This window comes from Rhinatrema bivittatum, chromosome 1 (assembly GCF_901001135.1).
Source record: "Rhinatrema bivittatum chromosome 1, aRhiBiv1.1, whole genome shotgun sequence".
NCBI lineage: Eukaryota > Metazoa > Chordata > Amphibia > Gymnophiona > Rhinatrematidae > Rhinatrema > Rhinatrema bivittatum.
Genome location: NC_042615.1, coordinates 604,492,625 through 604,510,219, shown reverse-complemented (window position 1 = coordinate 604,510,219; position 17,595 = coordinate 604,492,625). Strand labels below are relative to the sequence as shown.

General features: G+C 42.4%; 1 protein-coding gene across 2 annotated transcripts in view; it reads right to left on the bottom strand.

Moving 5' to 3' along the window:
* LOX (lysyl oxidase) overlaps nt 1-17,595 on the bottom strand; it is a 55,684-nt gene that overhangs the window by 36,822 nt on the left and 1,267 nt on the right. For both annotated transcript variants that reach the window (XM_029620061.1, XM_029620052.1), the window contains exons 2-3: nt 15,705-15,813; nt 8,202-8,339 (exon numbers count right to left, since the gene is read on the bottom strand). In XM_029620061.1, coding sequence (XP_029475921.1) covers nt 8,202-8,339; nt 15,705-15,813 — 247 coding nt within the window. The remainder of the gene's footprint in view (nt 1-8,201; nt 8,340-15,704; nt 15,814-17,595) is intronic.

Here is a 17,595-nt window from a genome sequence, read left to right as displayed (position 1 = left end):
AATTGCTCCATAAAGCTGTCATTTATTCCATTCAGGATCTTTATCTTTCTAGCATGTCCTGATGTTATACTTACCCAGTCAATATTAGGGTAATTGAACTCTCCCATTATTAATACATTATCAATTTGTTTAGCTTCTCTAATTTCTCTTTGCATTTCATTGTCTATTTAATCATTTTGGCCAGGTGGACGGTAGTATACTCCTATCTTTATACTCTTACCCAACACACATGGGATTTCTGCCCATAAAGATTCTAATGTGCATTTAGTCTCTTGCAGGAACTTTATTCTGTTGAACTCTAGGCCATCCTGGACATAAAGCACCAACCCCCTACCAAGTTGTTCCTCCCTAGCATTGCAGTATAATTTGTACCCTGGTATAGCACTATTGCTTTGGTTATCCTCCTTCTACCATGTCTCTGAGATGCCAATTAAGTCTATCTCATCATTCACTGCTATAGTCTCTAACTCTCCCATCTTACTTCTTAGACTTTTGGCATTAGCATACAGACATTTCAAAAGTGTGTTTTTTGTTTGAATTAACAACATGCTTTTAAGTTAATAGGGATAATTTGGAATCTTTTAGCTCAGGTGATTCTTTATTTATAGGCACATGGACTACTTTTGTTTTTATTGGAACCTCTCTGTTAGGTTGCCCTAAATCTCCTGTTTCATAAGTATCCTTTGAAGATATCTCCCTCCAAACTATGAGCTGCCGAGTGACTGTTGGCCTTCCCCTTTGTTCTGGTTTAAAAGCTAGTCCTCTTAAATCATCCAACAAACAATATCAAGAAATATAAATCAATCATAATAAACTATACTAATAAAAAGAATATTGCCAAAGAGCTGACAAATAGAATAACATCCAATAATTTGATGATTTTATGCAAGTCTCAGGATATGGCCGATAAGTATTAGTGGTTGTGAATTAATGGCATTATAGAGGAATGTGCAGAGCTCATAACTGTTTTATTTTATGATTTGTATGCTGCAGTACATTTATTTTTAATGTTTGATATGTATATTTATTTTAATTTTTTTATGTTTCTGTCTCTACCAAGTGGAGCTGGATTTCAGTTGGTGACTTAATGAGAAAACGTTTTGGTTTTCTCTGCCAATTCACTGTGCCATCCAGTCCACCAATTAAAGAGAAATATCCTTGGAATAAAAAGTTAACAGAATTGGATCAGAGTGCCGTTGGTGCTCAGGAACTGGCTAAAGAGATTTAGGATCTCAGTGTTTTTGGCTGGGGCTCAGCATAATATGATGAAATTATTTATATTATTCTGTGTCATTTCAGAAGCAGGGGATGATGATGATCCCATAAGTCAATACTGAGACAGTTTGTCCAGCTTAAGTTAGGTATTTAACCAGACAGACTGCGGGGATTTCAAAATCCTACCATGCTGATGATATATCCAGGTAAGCTTTTAGCCTGATACAATGAACCCAGAAAAACCAGTGGCATTCAGGGGTAGGCCTGGGCCAAACATAGCTGGATAACTCACCCGGATGACTCAGATATGTAAGTTTATCTGGAGGACTTCAGTTGTATCTAGGGTTGCCAACTTTCCATCATGAAAATAAAGAACACATGGACGTGCAGAGTAAAATTTTCACCAGTGGTGTCCTTCCACTTATACACATGACTATACTTCCCCCCCCCCCTACCCCGTTTTGGAAAACATTCATTTGTTTAAAGGGAAATAAAAAATATTATTCATTTATCAAGTCACACATATTTTATAATAACTTACTGTAAACATAGCAATGAAAAAAAATATTATTTTGGTCTGGATGGGTGCTCTCTCTTTATTTATTGAACTTCCAAACTTTGTGCAAATATATAACATCTTCTGAATAAAATAATGTTTTACAAAATTTGGCCTAGATTCATTTTTCTGCAACCTGACATTTTGGACTGCTGGAGAGAGAGAAAGAGAGAAAATCTCTGTAGAGGCTTACCAAAACGTTAACTATTTATACCACTGTAAGAGGGGACACTAGTAACTCAGGGTGAAGTTTGGGGGATGAGTTGGGTGTCGGGGGGTAGTTTAACATGCACAGTCATATGTATGAACAGCACAGTTACCATCAGTGAAGATTTTATGTGATTTGGAGTGATGAAAGTTGAAAGAAAAGTCGATTTGTTCCATAATCTCTCTACCTAGCTTGATTGCAGCTAGGTAGAGAGTGCATCAAGTAAGCTAGAGAGAACATGATACAAATCGACTCTTCTTTCACCTTTCATCATGCTAAACAACACAAAATCTTCACTGATGGTAATTGTGCTGTTCATATGTATGACTCTGCATATAAAATTGCCCCCTCTTACAGTGGTATAAAGAGTTAAAAAATCAGTGGGCCTCCATAGAGGCTCTCTCTTTCCTCCCTTCCCCTCCTCTCCCCTCTCCCTCTCCCCTCCTGAAACTGGATTTGCAATAAATCCCATTTTGGCCATAACGCACATCTACTGCAGGCATAGCACTCAGGAAAAAAGTCTAGTCATTTCTGGCATTAAATCCCACGATTTATCACATGCAAAGTTAAACAGCCCTCATTTCCATTTACTCCTCCCACATGAAAAAAAAGTTTCAAATTTGCATACATATTTTGCAATGCGGTATTTATCACATGCATTATGGTGTTATCGCTGGCGTTAAGGCCCTAACGCTCTAACGCAATTTGATAAATGGCCCCCTTTATTTGTAAAAGTCTGCTCAGCCTTGTATATTTTTTCCATTTTCTCTCTAAAAGAAAATCTCAAAGTGTTTGAATATCCTTTGTGGTACCGTTAGGTTCACCATTGTAAAGAGGAAACAGTTTGGTCTTACAAAGACACTGTCAATAAAATCTCCTGTGACATACAATATCTCATATATAGCCTTTCCTCAACAAAATGATAACTAAATATGTATATATGAAACACTTTTTTGGACATCTTATATTTTAGGGCTTATTTGTCATGTCTCAATGGCTAAAGAGAATGTTTCTCTTTTCCTTCATTTAGTCCATATTTTATGCATTGGTCCTAAACATTTTTTATTTATGCAAATAAAGTGCTGAGCCTGCAGACATTCTTTAGCTGGATCAAATCCTGGGTTAAGGACACTTGCAAAAGGCTACTTGAGGCTTAATATTACTTTACAAGAACTACAGAAGTCTCTGGCTGAGACTGGGGAAAATGTTTCCTGTTCAGAAAATTCAAGAAATATAATTCCATCATAATAGTTAACTATACTAATAAAAAATAATATCCCCTCACTAAATACGGAATAACTGACCATAAATTAGAAAGTGAAATATGGAGACCAAAGCTGACCTGAAAACCCAAAAAGTCAGACTCTGCTTGCAGTATAACATCAGAGAAATAAAAACATTTTTCCTGTACTGTAAAAATATAGAAATATTCACATGCACATGTCCCAAAAATGACAGAGAAAAAAACAAATTCTTTCCACTTTCTATCTCAGAGAAACAGAAGCAATAGCAGTCTCCCTCTCTTACCTTACCAGTCCCCAGCAATCATACTCCCCATTAACTCCCCACTCCCAATCCCAGAAATCATGCTCCCCAGTCCCCTCTCCCCTCCTGGTACTCAGCAGACTCATATGCAGTGCAGTAGTGCAAAAACAGAAACATCACTGTTCCTCATAAAACAAAATCAAGAAATATAATTCCATCATAATATTTAACCATACTAATAAAAAAACTATTTCAAAACAGATGACTAACAGAACATCTAATAAATAGTAGGGATGAAAACAACTTTAAATGTTTCTCTTAAATCTATTAAATATTTCAAAATAGCAGACACAGCAAACACAACCCAATAATTAAAATTAAAGCTAAAATAAATCTCCTGCTCTCTGTACCTAGGAACTTTAGATTCCAGTCACCCTGAGATTGTCTTGGATTAGTAAGGAGTGGGAGATATGCACAAACTTTCTTCTCTCTCTAACATACATGTTCATTCTCAAACTCCCTTATATTGTCTTGAAAGTTTTTTATTTTTCTACTTACTGCTCCACCTGAGCAGAAGAAGTTTCCGCATGCCCGCCAGCTGCTGGCGTGCGCTTCCCCGGGACAGCGGTTAATGGCCACTGTCCCGGCCGGTCTCTTTCCTGCCCTCCCTCCCCACCCCCTCAGCCCAAACCCTTGCCCCCAGTCTGGCCCTTTTTTAAGCCTGGTCCGTACGCATAAAAAGCGGAGTTTATGCACGTGGCCAGGCCCATTTTAAAATGCACGCAAGGCCCGGACACATGCGTAAACTCCTCTTTTTATGCATGCGGTCCTTTGAAAATCCACCTTATATTCACTGACTCGTTCTTGCTCATACAAATGCTCACTGGCTCAATCATTCTCTTTTACACTCACACAAAGTCCCACTGGCTTAAATAGTCCTCTTGCTCAAACATATGCTCATTGGCTCACTTGTTCTCTCTCGCTCACAAACATGCTCTGGTAGCTACAACAAACCTGACTGTATTGTGCAGTGCAACAATGCAAACAGAAACATAATCATTCCTCACAAAATATAAAGCAATAATATCAAGAGATATAAGACATCATTCATAATATTAAAAGTATGAAAAGAATAAATATTCAGAACAGCCGACAAACATAGGAGGCCTGATATTCAAAGCGTGTTCAGTGCTACCTTAGCCAGATAAATAGGACTTATGTGGTTAAGTAGCAGCCACTGAATATGTACTTACATTTAGCGGTTGCTGCTTAGCTACATATGTCCCTTATATAGGTAAAAAGTTAGCTGCATAATTTGTGGGTGGGAGGTGGGTAGAGTGACATAGCCGCATAACTAATGCAGCTAAATAGCAATATTTGGTCTTGGCCGCATAAGTTAACCGGCTATAACTTATATGGCTAAGTACAAATATATAAGCATATATTCAGTGACATAGCCGTGCCGCTGAATATACTATGTAATTTAGCTGGATAAGTTACATCTGGCCAAGTTACTTAAACGGCCATCTATCAATATTGAGCCCCAAATGATTTAAAAAGTCACATCAATTTGTTCTAATATTTCCCAAACACCAATAAAATATTTCAAAACAACATGAAATAACACCCCAAAATTTAAAATAATAAAAAATTAATTTAAAAGTCTCCAGATCTCCATACCATTAAATAAATACATACCTATCATCTTTTGATTTCCCAGAGATTGTTGTGAATTTGGGGGAAGGGGGCCATATAATCTTTATCCTCTCTCTTCTTCACACGCATAGGCACTTTCTCTCTCATACACATGCAGGCTGACTCTCTTAAATATATTCAGCCACTCTCATACACAAGCAGGCACTCCCAGCATGCAGGCACACTCGCTCTCTCTAATACACATGCAGCTCTCACATATATGCAGGCATTCACTCTCATGCACATATTCAGGGTCTCTCTCATACACGCTGAGGTAGATCTTCAAAAGTTACGCGAGCGCGTACTTTTGTTCGCGCAGCAGGCGTGAACAAAAGTACGCTGGATTTTATAAGATACGCGCGTATCTTATAAAATCCGGAGTCGGCGTGCGCAAGGCTGCGCAAAATCGGCAGCCTGCGCGTGCCGAGCTGCGCAGCCTGCCTCCGTTCCCTCCGAGGCCACTCCGATTTCAGAGCGGCCTCGGAGGGAACTTTCCTTCGCCCTCCCTTCCCCTACCTATCCCACCCCCCCGGCCCTATCTAAACCCCCCCCCTACCTTTGTCGGCAAAGTTATGCCTTCTGAAAGCAGGCATAACTTTGCGCGCATCGGCCGGCAGCCCCACTCCGTCCTCCAGTCCCGGGGGCTGGTCTGGAGGCCTCGACCATGCCCCCGGGCCGGCGCCACACCTCGGGCCTGCCCCCGAAATGCCGCGGCACGCCCCTGAAACACCACGTCGTTTCGGGAACGCCCCGGACACTCCCCCTCCCGCCCCTTTTCGAAAGCCCCGGGACTTACACACGTCCCGGGGCTTTACGCGCGCCGGCGGCTTTACGCGTGCCGGCGGCCTATGCAAAATAGGCGCGCCGGCGTGCGCGGGCCTTTTAAAATCCGCCCCACAGGTAGGCACTCTCTTTCATGCATACTCAAAGGCTCTCACACACACATACAGGCCTTCTTTCATGTACACATACAGCTCTCATACACATGCAAGCAAACTCTCTTATACTGATGCAGGTGCTCTCTCTCATACACATGCAGGCTGTCTCTCTTATACACATGCAGTCACTCTCATACACATGCAGGCACTCCCAGTATGCAGGCACACTTGCTCTCTCTAATACACATGCAGCTCTCACATATATGCAGGCGCTTACTCTCATGCACACATGCAGGCTTTCTCTCTTTCAGCTTACATGCAGGATCTCATTCTTTCACATACACATGCAGGCTCTTGCTCTCTCTCATACACACATGCAAGTGTTCTCTCTCTCATCCACATATGCAGGCTCTCTTTCTCTCATTCACATATACACACACCTCTCAGGTGTCCTCATTTCTTCTTGGCCTTGGTCTTGCCTGCGCTGCTCCTTATTTACTGCTGGTGGGGAGGTGGGAGGAGATGGCCCTGTAACCGCTAGATGCATCCTTCTGCTGATCTCATAAACCTTTCTTTGGGCCATGGTGGGTTGGGCTCCATCACAGCCCTGCTGAGATCATCCTTGGGCCATGTCAGGATGGGCTCCATCGCAGCCCCATCGAGAACTCCCTCAGGCCACAATGGGTTAGGCTCTGTCGTGGCCCACCAAGACGTCCCTCGGGCTGCATCGGGTTGGACTCTATTGAAGCCCTGCCGAGACCTCTCTCTCAGGCTGTGTTGGGTTGGGTTCCAGCACGGCCCCACCAAAGACCTTATTCCATGGCAACCCTTCTGAGATGTAGGCCACGTGACCAGTGCAACTGGCCCACTAGGTGATGCCCAATGCCCCGATAGGCCAATCTGCCTCTGCTTTCTGTATAGCAGCTGCTGCGGTGGCAATAAGTGATTGGCTGCACTGTTCCAGGAAGAAAGAAAAAGACCTGGGGATTGGTTAAAGCCACTGCTGCAGGCTGCAGTCAGAGCAGGTCTACTTTGAGGATGAAATTCTGGGCAGTTTCCAGTTTTTCAGCATTGCCTCAGGTTTCCAGACACAAAAGGCTAAATCAGGACAGTCCAGAGAAAATATGGACAATTGGAAAATCTAGTTGTGTTGCGAGGTAGTCCCAAAATTATCTGGGCAAACTTTCCTGGACTGGATGATGTTGGCTTTGTCTCTGTATATTCAGCAGTAGGAATGTGAATCGTGTGCCCGATCGTTTTAACGATCGGGTTCAGCTGGGGGTGGGGGGGGGGGGGGAAATCTGATCGTTACGAAATGTAAATTGGAATCGGTTCCGATTCCAATTCACATCACTAATTTTTTTTAGTGAGGCCCGCGCCGATAAAAAAAAACCCCCACCCGACCCTTTAAAATTACCCCCTTAGCCTCCCCCACTCTCCCGACACCCCCCCAAAACATTTTACACATACCTGGTGGTCCAGGGGTGCCGCGGGCAGCGATCTCCTGTTCCCACTCTCCCGACACCCCCCCCAAAACGGGGGGGGGGGGGGGGTGTCGGGTGGGGTTTTCTTTTATTGGGCCATCGGCGCCATTTATATTAGTGGCAGCCAAAATGGCGCCGATGGCCCAAGAGCGGGAGATCGCGCCAGGACCCCCCCCCCCCCCACTGGACCACCAGGTAATTTAAAACATTTGGGGGGGGGGGTCGGGAGGGTGGGGGATTTGTTTTAAAGGGTCGGGGTGGGTTTTAGGGTTGTTTTGGTGTGCCGGTTTTCCCGCCCTCCCCCTCCCCCCTCCTCTGATTTACGATTTTTCACGATAAATCGGGGGAATTTCTATTGTATTGTGACTCTAACGATTTTTGACGATTTAAAAAATATCTGATGATTTTTTTAAATCGTCAAAAAATGATTCACATCCCTGTTCAGCAGTGTGGCTGCCCCACTGAATATCCAGTTTATATACTTGGGTAAGTTTATACAAGTAACTTACTTGGAAAACACACGGGCTAAATATTGACACACCCCCCCCCCCCCCCCCATATGTTTAACAATTACAGAGCAAATCATACTTTCATACTCCCAAGAATTAGTGAAAGAATTCGTTATATTATTAAACCTATCATATATAGAATATAATCAAAAGGCAAAGGAGTTCACTTACTGATGACAACTGTGCCATTCCCAAGAATACCGGGGTCGGCTTGGCAGGAAGTCTGCTGTGCCTTGATTCTTCACTCTCTGGGGGAATCTCAGGAGTACTCGATTATCATAGTCCCTGACACTTGATCTATAGGCTGTACTGTAGAAACATAAAAAGTTATATAAGCATACATAAAAATCATTGAAATCATTTTCACAACTTTATAAGATAACAGAAAGTAGAAATGTTAATAATGACCTGTAGTTAAGAAACTGAGTATTTCCATTAAAAACATTTCTATTTATTTATTGATGGAAAAACTGTCCTACCTGAAACCTGGTGGACATTTCTGTTTTCAGTAAATCGATATTTTATCCAGCATTCAATTAAACTTTTTGGCAGTTTTACGGTGCCAAAAAAAAACCTGCAAAGTTTTTTTACAATTGATTAATTCAACAATGACTTGAGGACATTCCATGAAACTAACTAGTAGCAGATTTAAATCAAACTTTAAACAGTATTTTTCCAGACAGTGAACAATTGACTGATGTGGCCAAGGCTAGCAGTACAGCCAAATTTAGAAAATGGCTTGAACAAGTCTCTGGAAGACAGGTCCATAAATAGTGATTAGACAGATGGTCTCAGGTGCCTCCACTTCATACTTCTGGGAGTAAGCAATAGGGAACAGACTCTTCTTTTAGGATCTTCTAGGTTCTTCCAATTTTACCAGAATGGCCACTGTCAGAGAAAGGATGCTGGACTCCATGGACCATTGGTCTGACCCAGCATGACACCTTTTATGTTCTTCTGTTAGACATCATTAGCTATGTTTACTATGGTGCGACCTGCATTCTTGGTCTAAAGCTTGATGCTCCTCTTGAGTCAAGGACAATATGGGTGGAATAATCACATACAGCTGACATACTGTCTGTATCTAGAAAGCTGTGGACATTGCTGAAACACAACTAAAGATAATACATCGTAATAAGTGCATATTGGGAAAACATTCATGGATCTATGGATTCACCTTGTCTACTAAGTGCAATTGTTTCTCTTTAATGCAAACAGGTCTGGAGTCAACAAATATATTTCTTATAAAGGGGATTTACTCTAGTAGAAGCTGATGGCTACAATAAATTCAGCATAAAATATATAGAAGATTTTTATGCAAATTGGACCAGAAAACAACCCTAAGGCAATTATTTAAAATGAGAACTGGCACATGTAACATTTGACCATGAAATGCTTGAAAGCTATTAGACTTCTTTATCTGTCAAAGATGCCCAATATCATTGGATTTTGTTAGATATGCAGCTGCATACTTCTTGGTTGACTGAAGCTAGGGTATATTTGCCTCTTTTCTGTTTACAAGATTTTTCCTGAGAATGAGAAATCTTCATATGTTCAAGGTGAGCATGGCTATTGGATACTGCACTGGAGAAGGTACAGAGAAGGGCGACCAAAATGATAAGGGACATGGAATGGCTGCCCTATGAGGAAAGGCTAAAGAGGTTCAGTGTGGAGAAGAGATAACTGAGGGGGGTGTATGGCAGAAGTCTTTAAAATCATGAAAGGACTTGAACAAGTTAATGTAAATCAGTTATTTACTCTCTCAGATAACAGAAGGACCAGGGGGCATTCCATGAAGTTAGCAAGTAGCTCATTTAAAACAAATTGAGGAAAATTATTTTTCACTCGGCGCATAGTTAAGCTCTGGAATTCATTGCCAGAAGGATGTGGTTACAGCAGTTAGTGTAACTGGGTTTAAAATAGGTTTGGATAAGTTCCCAGAGGAAAAATCCATAAACTGCCATTACGGTATGTTACGGGAGCGCTAGGGAGAGGTCCCAATTCCGGGGAGGTTAGTGTGCCCTTGGACCACGGCGCGACTGCAGAGGAGCTCCAAGGAAGCGCTGAGGCAGGCAAGCGTGTCCCAGCATAGGCGAAAAGTCTAAAGACCAGGAGCCCTGACCTCTGCCGAACCTGAATGCATCAAAGAGACACAACAATGCAATGTTGGTCTCTGAGGTAGCCCTCTGGCCACGATAACCCTTTCAGACCTGCCGCCAGGATCGGCAGATGCGACAGGATGGACAGAGGTTAAGCACAGGCGATGGTACTGGAGCAAAACGAAGACACTTGAAGACAAGGTCAAGCCGAAAGTATTTGGAAACAAGGTCGGGCTAGACACAAGGCACTACACTTGAAGAGAGAACAGTGGACAGCATGGTTAAAACGCAGGATGTGATGGAATCCGGGCAACACTCAAAGCAGGTTCCGGCCGAAGTAGAGACTTCAGTGACCTGGCACAACCTGCGACGTGGCAGATATACTGCAAGCCCAATCCGCCGGGGGTTCCAGCTGGAGTAAAGACTTCAGAGACCTGGCACAACCTGTGACCTGGCAGATACATTGCAAGTCCAATCCACTGGGGGAGAGGCTAGGGCAAAGCCAGAACCAAGGACATCTGGATACAAGAACATATGGATTCAAGGACATCAGGAGATCTGAGATCTGGACATCTGGAACATCAGGACATCAGGAGAACTGGACATCTAAAACATCAGGACATCTGGACTTCGGACCCCAGGACACTCAGTCAAGAGCATTAAGGAGGCACCAAGAGATGGAACATCTGGGCATCAGAACATCTAGAGAACAGGACATCTGGAACATCTGGACTTCGGACCCCCAGGAACTCAGTCAAGAGCATCAAGAAGGCACCAAGGGATGGAACATCTGGGCATCAGAACATCTGGAGAACAGAACATCTGAAACATCAGGAATATCAAGGCAAAGACAACAGGAACCGATGAGAGACCAGGAACATAGAGGAAGATGATGAGGGAATTCCCATAAAGAACGGAATGCCTTGAAGAAGCTGGCAATGAAGAGATGTCCAGGAGCAGACTGGCTCCTTGCAAAGGCAAAGAAGAACTGACGAAGGTCTCTCTTTATAGGGTTGAAAAGGAACACCCAGGATGACATCATCAGGAAGGCTGAGGGACTATTCCCACCGCGGGCCCTTTAAGAAGGGAGGAGAAGCACGGCCACGCACCTAAGGGGGAAGGACCAGGGACAGTGGCGGCCATGCCACGAAGAAGGAGCATGAGCGGCACCAGGCCACAATGCAGGTCCTGGCGTCGGCAGCTCCCAGACCACGGAAGAAATGACGGTGGTGGCCACCAGGCTGCGTAGGAAGAAGCAGTAGGCGGAGGCTCTCCGCGCAGGGGAGAAGGTGACGTCGGCGGCCGCTAGGCCGCATAGGTGGAACAGCGGGGGCCCCAGGCAGGGTGGAAGCACGGCACCACAGAGCTACATGACGGCGGCTCCGACCACTGTGAAAGACAAGCAGTGGCCTCCAGGCCGTGCAGGATGGCGTCGGGAGAGGTGAGAGGCTGTGCGCGGCCCTAGCCGTGAGCAGAATCGTAACACAGTAATTAATAAGCAATTGCAGCTTGTGATTTATCTAATGTTTAGGTACTTGTCAGGTACTTGTGACTTGGATTGGCCACTGTTGGAAACAGGATACTGGGCTTGATGGACCCTTGATCTGACCCAGCATGGCATATCTTATATTCTTATATACAACTTTCTTTCACTAATATATTGTGTTCACACAAAGTCTTCAGCTCAACTTGCTTTGATTTTTCTCTTTGTGTACTTCAGCCTTGATTTTGGTTTTCTGCTTTCATTCTACATTTTCCAGTTCTGATTCTGTTTTGACTATATCTTTCTGAGTATTAATATCCAATAATTTATTATGGTAAATAATAGTCTTCATGAGGCTATTTCTGACTCTATGCTAATGACCTGATTTGCTTAAATTTGGGATTGAAGGCTAGGAGATGTTTGCTGTGGTGGTTGACTAGAATGATCACAGTGAATGTAAGGAAAAGGTTGCTCAGAGTGCCAGTGTATCTTGTAAAAGTAAACAACTTTTAAACATCTCTTTAATCTGACCCTCCATTTTGAATAGTGTAATGCATTATCAGCTTCACTAACAAAATGTGTGCACCTTGTTACCCTTTCCCTACATTCAGGATTACTTTCCTTACATCTTCAACATCTGGAATTGAATGGAAGAAGCAAAATGATGTCAGCTCAAAGTAAGAGCAAGAAGCTAAAGAAAAATGCCTACTTCCATTTTAATCACCCACATGGCCTAGAACACATTAAAGAAAAGGAAAAAAAATAAATCTTTCATTTCTTGTTGAAAAAAACCCACTTTTCTATTTAGAAAGATATAACCCAGATTTTTACACAGGTGTTAGGAAAATGACATACGTCTGAAGAAAGAAAAATTGGTCTCATGGACGCTGCACACATTTCCTTTCCTTCACTAGATTATTTATCAGAAACACTGTATCAAGGAGGGCTATTCCTTTCATAAAGAGTATATCACTTCTTCCCACAATTGTAAGAATTTATTCTTCACTGGATGTCATATACTGTCCAATATCAAGGCCACTACATGCAACTCAGACTCCTGCCCAAGCTGGATAATTAGCAAAGACAGATATTCTTGACCACCTTACTGCTATCATCATCATCAACACCTCCTTCTCTGAGAGCCATTTACCAAACAACCTAAAAAGAGCCACAGTAAGACCAATTGCTGGGGTGATCTGCATCTTCTGCCCAGTCTCCAATCTACCATTCCTAAGACCTTCTTTAGCTATCCAAATTCCTTCAGTCTAAAAATGCCCTCAACCCATACCAGTCTCGTTTCGGACCCCATCACAGTACTGAGACAGTGCTAATAAGCCTAGTACATAAGCTAAATGTAACAAAATTCTAAATTCTAACTCTAGCATACAAGGCCCTCACAGGAGACGCACTGCTGTACCTCAGTGACCATCTCATCCCCTAATGGCCATCCTGCTCCCTGTCACAAATCCATTTGGTGGTCCCCACTCTCAAGGAACTATGCCTTGCCAGCACCAGGATGAAGACTTTCCGAGGTGCTGTACTAACATTCTGGAACATGTTGCCACCAAATATCAGACAAGTCCCAGAACTGCTAGTGTTCAGAAAGATACTAAAAACATGCCTTTTCCAATTAGCCTTTGGTCCAGTTGGAACTGACCATTGCACCTCACTTAGCTCCCCTACCCTTGCTGCTAACCTCTCCACCCAAACCATGGCACCACCTAGCATCTCTGCTATAGATGGCTCCACCCACCCCATTACCTCCCAAACTATGGCAGTAACAGTTCTGTATGCCATCTGCCAAGCTGGTGCCATTTACCTATTTTTTTTTTACTCTTTGCAAACTCTATCTTCTCACATCTATATGAAAATTATATCATGTGTATATATATATATATATATATATATATATATATATATATATATATATATATATATATATATATTTCTGTTAATGTCTCCTTCTTGCTTCTTTCCAACTTCCCCAACAACTGTACCGTAAATAATATTTTAATACTGTTTGTCTGAGCAAAATCTGTGCACTCCCTCTGCCAAATTGTTTACCTAATTTTTCCTTGCAAATCCCCATGCTCTCACATCCATAAATTTATCTTAAGTTTTCCTTCTTATGTCTTATCAATTGCCCCAACATCTATACTGTAAATACTTCTTACTGTTTGTATGTTTCAGAATCTATGCTCTCTTCATGTTAGCTGCTACACTCTCCAAACCACTGTATACTTACAAATTGTACTGCAACATTGGTCCTTTGTACCTTGCTTTGAACTCTGCTGAAACAACTTGTAAGAAATAAATAAATGATGATGATGATATCTATAAACTGCACAATATTGACAAACTATTCATGGGGGGGGGGGGGGCCGAGGGTGTGGCAAAGAGAAGAAGGTGTTAGTAGAATGTGTAGCATGACCATTTGGCTAGGACACCTAACTAAAAATGCACCCAGGCTCACATCTCATGGAGGATTAGATCTATGTCATAGAGGACCATTAGCATCTCTTCTCTCTTACGTACAGTACAATCATATTGGGGTATTGGGAGATTATAGACAGTCATAGTATCCAGAAAAGGGTGGCTAGTACATCTACACAGAAAGAACAAACTAAAGTCACATATGTCTCATTTCAGTCATGGGTAGAAGTCCTTAGAAAAGTACACTTTCAGACTGATGGAATCAAGCTGTCTCTTTTCTGAGGCCTGATAGAAGCAAAGGTGTTCATGACACATGAGACTCACAAAGATAGACACATGCACAGTTACTTTAGTTTTATCACTGATAGGCAAAGTGGGTAGGAAATCACATTAACCATCCTACCATTCTTTGCATTGGCAACCCTTTACTGAAATCACTTATTGTATCAGCAGCATGAAATGAACACCAGTCCTTGACATTTTCATCAGTTCTGCCTTTGTGGTCATATTTAGGTTTGTCATGCTGTGCTTCTTGTGTTTCCCATCTGGCAGTAGCTATGATGGCAATGGCTAGGTCAATGCACCTAAGACCACAAGGCCAAGCTTACTTCAGACCTACAGTAGGTGATCTGGAGACACTACATTCACCTCGAGAATATACTTTGGAAAGTTTTCCTGCCAACCCCCATAACCACTTGTCTTTATAATGTTATATGTGATTTAACCATGAACATAAGGAAGGGGCATAATTTGTAATTAATGTTCCTATCTCTGAACTTTTCAATTTATGGTTTATGATTAAAGCAGGGCTTCCCAAACCTGTCCTGGGGACCCTACACCCAGTTGGATTTGCAGGATATCCACAATGAATATGCATGAGATAAATTTACATATTCTGAGTCTTTATTGTATGCAAATTTATCTCATGCATATTCATTGTGGATATCCTGAAAACCCAACTGGCTGTGGAGTTCCCAGAACAGGTTTGGGAAGCCCTGGATTAGAGATTACAATTCTATAATGACATGCAACAAACTTTGAGATGATTGTATTTGTTGCGTGCCATGTTCTTCCTTTTTGTTTTGGGTTTTCCTCTTTTATTCCTTTTATGTTTATTTTGGGGGTTTTTTTCAGTCCAAAGTGGGATAGCAACCATGCAACCTACAGAGGGGCCATACCATTGGCATAGAGTACTTTATCAGAGTAGGCTGCTTTGTAAGACACATGACATATGGCAGACAGATTGAATTAAAGCTTTCGTCTGGCTGCTTCTACCAATCTGTTATTCATTATTGTCTTTGAATATCCTCAGACCTGTTCATGATCCTTGCAATAATGAGACTCAATGAAAGATGAATATTGTTAACAGATTCTAAAGCATAACATATGCAATCTGATGAGGAAAGATGGAGATAATGTATGGAGTAGAGACTGAAAGCCTTCATTCAAAGTGTCTAATTATTCAGTTCATCCAACTTAATGGATGAAGATCAGAGGTCAGCAGTACACCACCAGCCAAAATGATGAAGTTTTAACAAGCAGCAAAATGTCAATCCATATTTCTTGTTTCCCTGCAATATTAAATGTTTTAGAGTGCTCCTCTCACCTTCATCCCCCAAAGCTGTGAACGATGATAGAGGAAAAATGTTGCAGCCTTACCTTGCTAAGCAGTTCTCTTCAGCAGCACATCTAAGGTTGTACATGGACATATGCTGCACATAAATGGCAGCTTGGATGTAGTACGGATCTGGGATTAAATCTGGGAGGCCTAAAGTTCAAGAAACAAAACCAGAAGGCCACAGTTACAGGGTCCCCCACTTTTATTTTCAATGCACATTTTAACTAGCATTGCGGAGGGCAGCATTCAAAGCCATGCACATAGGTAAAGCCGCTCGCTTCACTGGGTCAAGCGGCCTGTTTAGGTTGGGGGAAGGAAAGCGGAACACATACTTGGCATTTTCGAAGGCATGCTGTTTAACCCGCCCACCCGCCGCACCCTCCATTATCTGTGCAAACGGCAGGTGCAGAGTCCACGGGTGCTTCGAAAGCATGCTTCACGTTGCCTGATTTTCAAAGAGAAACTGCCTGCGGTGCAGTTTTTTTTTTCTTTGAAAACAAGCCACAATGGACAACCAGCAGAAGTACCCGCATAGGATTACTCACATCGGAGTACCTGCATATTTTATAGCTATATGAAAATTGCTCCCCATTAAGTGTTGACGTGTTCATCGTGGTTTGAATTAAGCCCATTGGCTTGCCCTTTTACAACAGTGCATTTGGCTGCTTTCTAGGGAGGTCGGTCCCTGGTACTATTTGATGAGGGATTAGTCTTTTCTCAGTCTTTTGCTACCAGGTAACTGAACACTGGCAGGCTGATATTGTAAAGTGCTGAGCGCACTGTTTAACCCGCCGTTGGACTCGCGTTTTCGACACGCGTTCATTACCCCCTTATACTGTAAGGGGTTTAGCGTGTCAAAACGCGCATCCAACCCCCGCCAAAACTAATAGCGCTCATCACATGCAAATGCATGTTGATGACGCTATTAATCAGTCGCCCGGGCTACTGAAAAAAAAAATGTGCAGCCGATCCGCACATTTTACGCTCATAAATTAGCTCCTGCTTTTCTGTACATCCTCCAACTTACTATCGTAGCGATATTAAGTCAGAGGAACAAAAAGGTAAAAAGAAAAAGATTTTTTTTTAAAAGTGCCGGTGGGTCAGGTTAGGGAAACGGATGCTCAATTTTACGAGCGCCCATTTTCCTAACCCACTGACAGCCACCTCTCCTGGGCCAAGGAAGCGCTAGTACCTCCTTTTAGCGCGACCCCTCATTTAAATACAGGATCGCGTGCCCAGGAGAGGTAGCTGGGTGCGCGTTGGGAGAGCAGGCACTCAACGCTGAGCACCAGTTTTCCCGCACGCTTTATAGAATCAGCTTGAAAGATAGAGACATGTAGGGGCTGCGTTAGGTTAATTCCCTTTGGAAGAGTAACTGCTAATAAGAGAAGGGGTAGTCAGCAATCAGTGCCCTGTCTGGGAAATAATACCCTCATCATGGATGTTGTCTCACCCTTTCAGTAACATCCAGAAAGCATCAGGCAATATAAGGTTGCTATTTTTCTAAAAAAAAAAGCAGCAAATTACATATCCTTTCTGGGGTCGTTTGTCAGTATCAATGATGAATGTACTAGTGTAACCCGCCCCAAACGTTGAAGGGTGCGGGTAATAAAAAAACTTTAAAATAAATAAATAATCTTTGCAAGAGAATAGGGATTGATCCTTATTCTGTGAACTACTGTTTCCATGCAAATTCACCCACATAAATGTCACTTATTTTGCACTAGTTAGTTATTCATTTTGTCCCTCTTCAAAATTTGTCATTTTCTCTGCGGTCAGCATAAAGACCGAACCTAAAAATCTGAATAGATAATGACCTCACGTTTTAAAGTTAAGCAACAGCAGCAGTCACTTCAGTTAATTTCATCAAGACAAAGTAAATCGCACTGAATCATTACTTTCCTCTTAATAGTAAGTGGGGATTAAATGCCG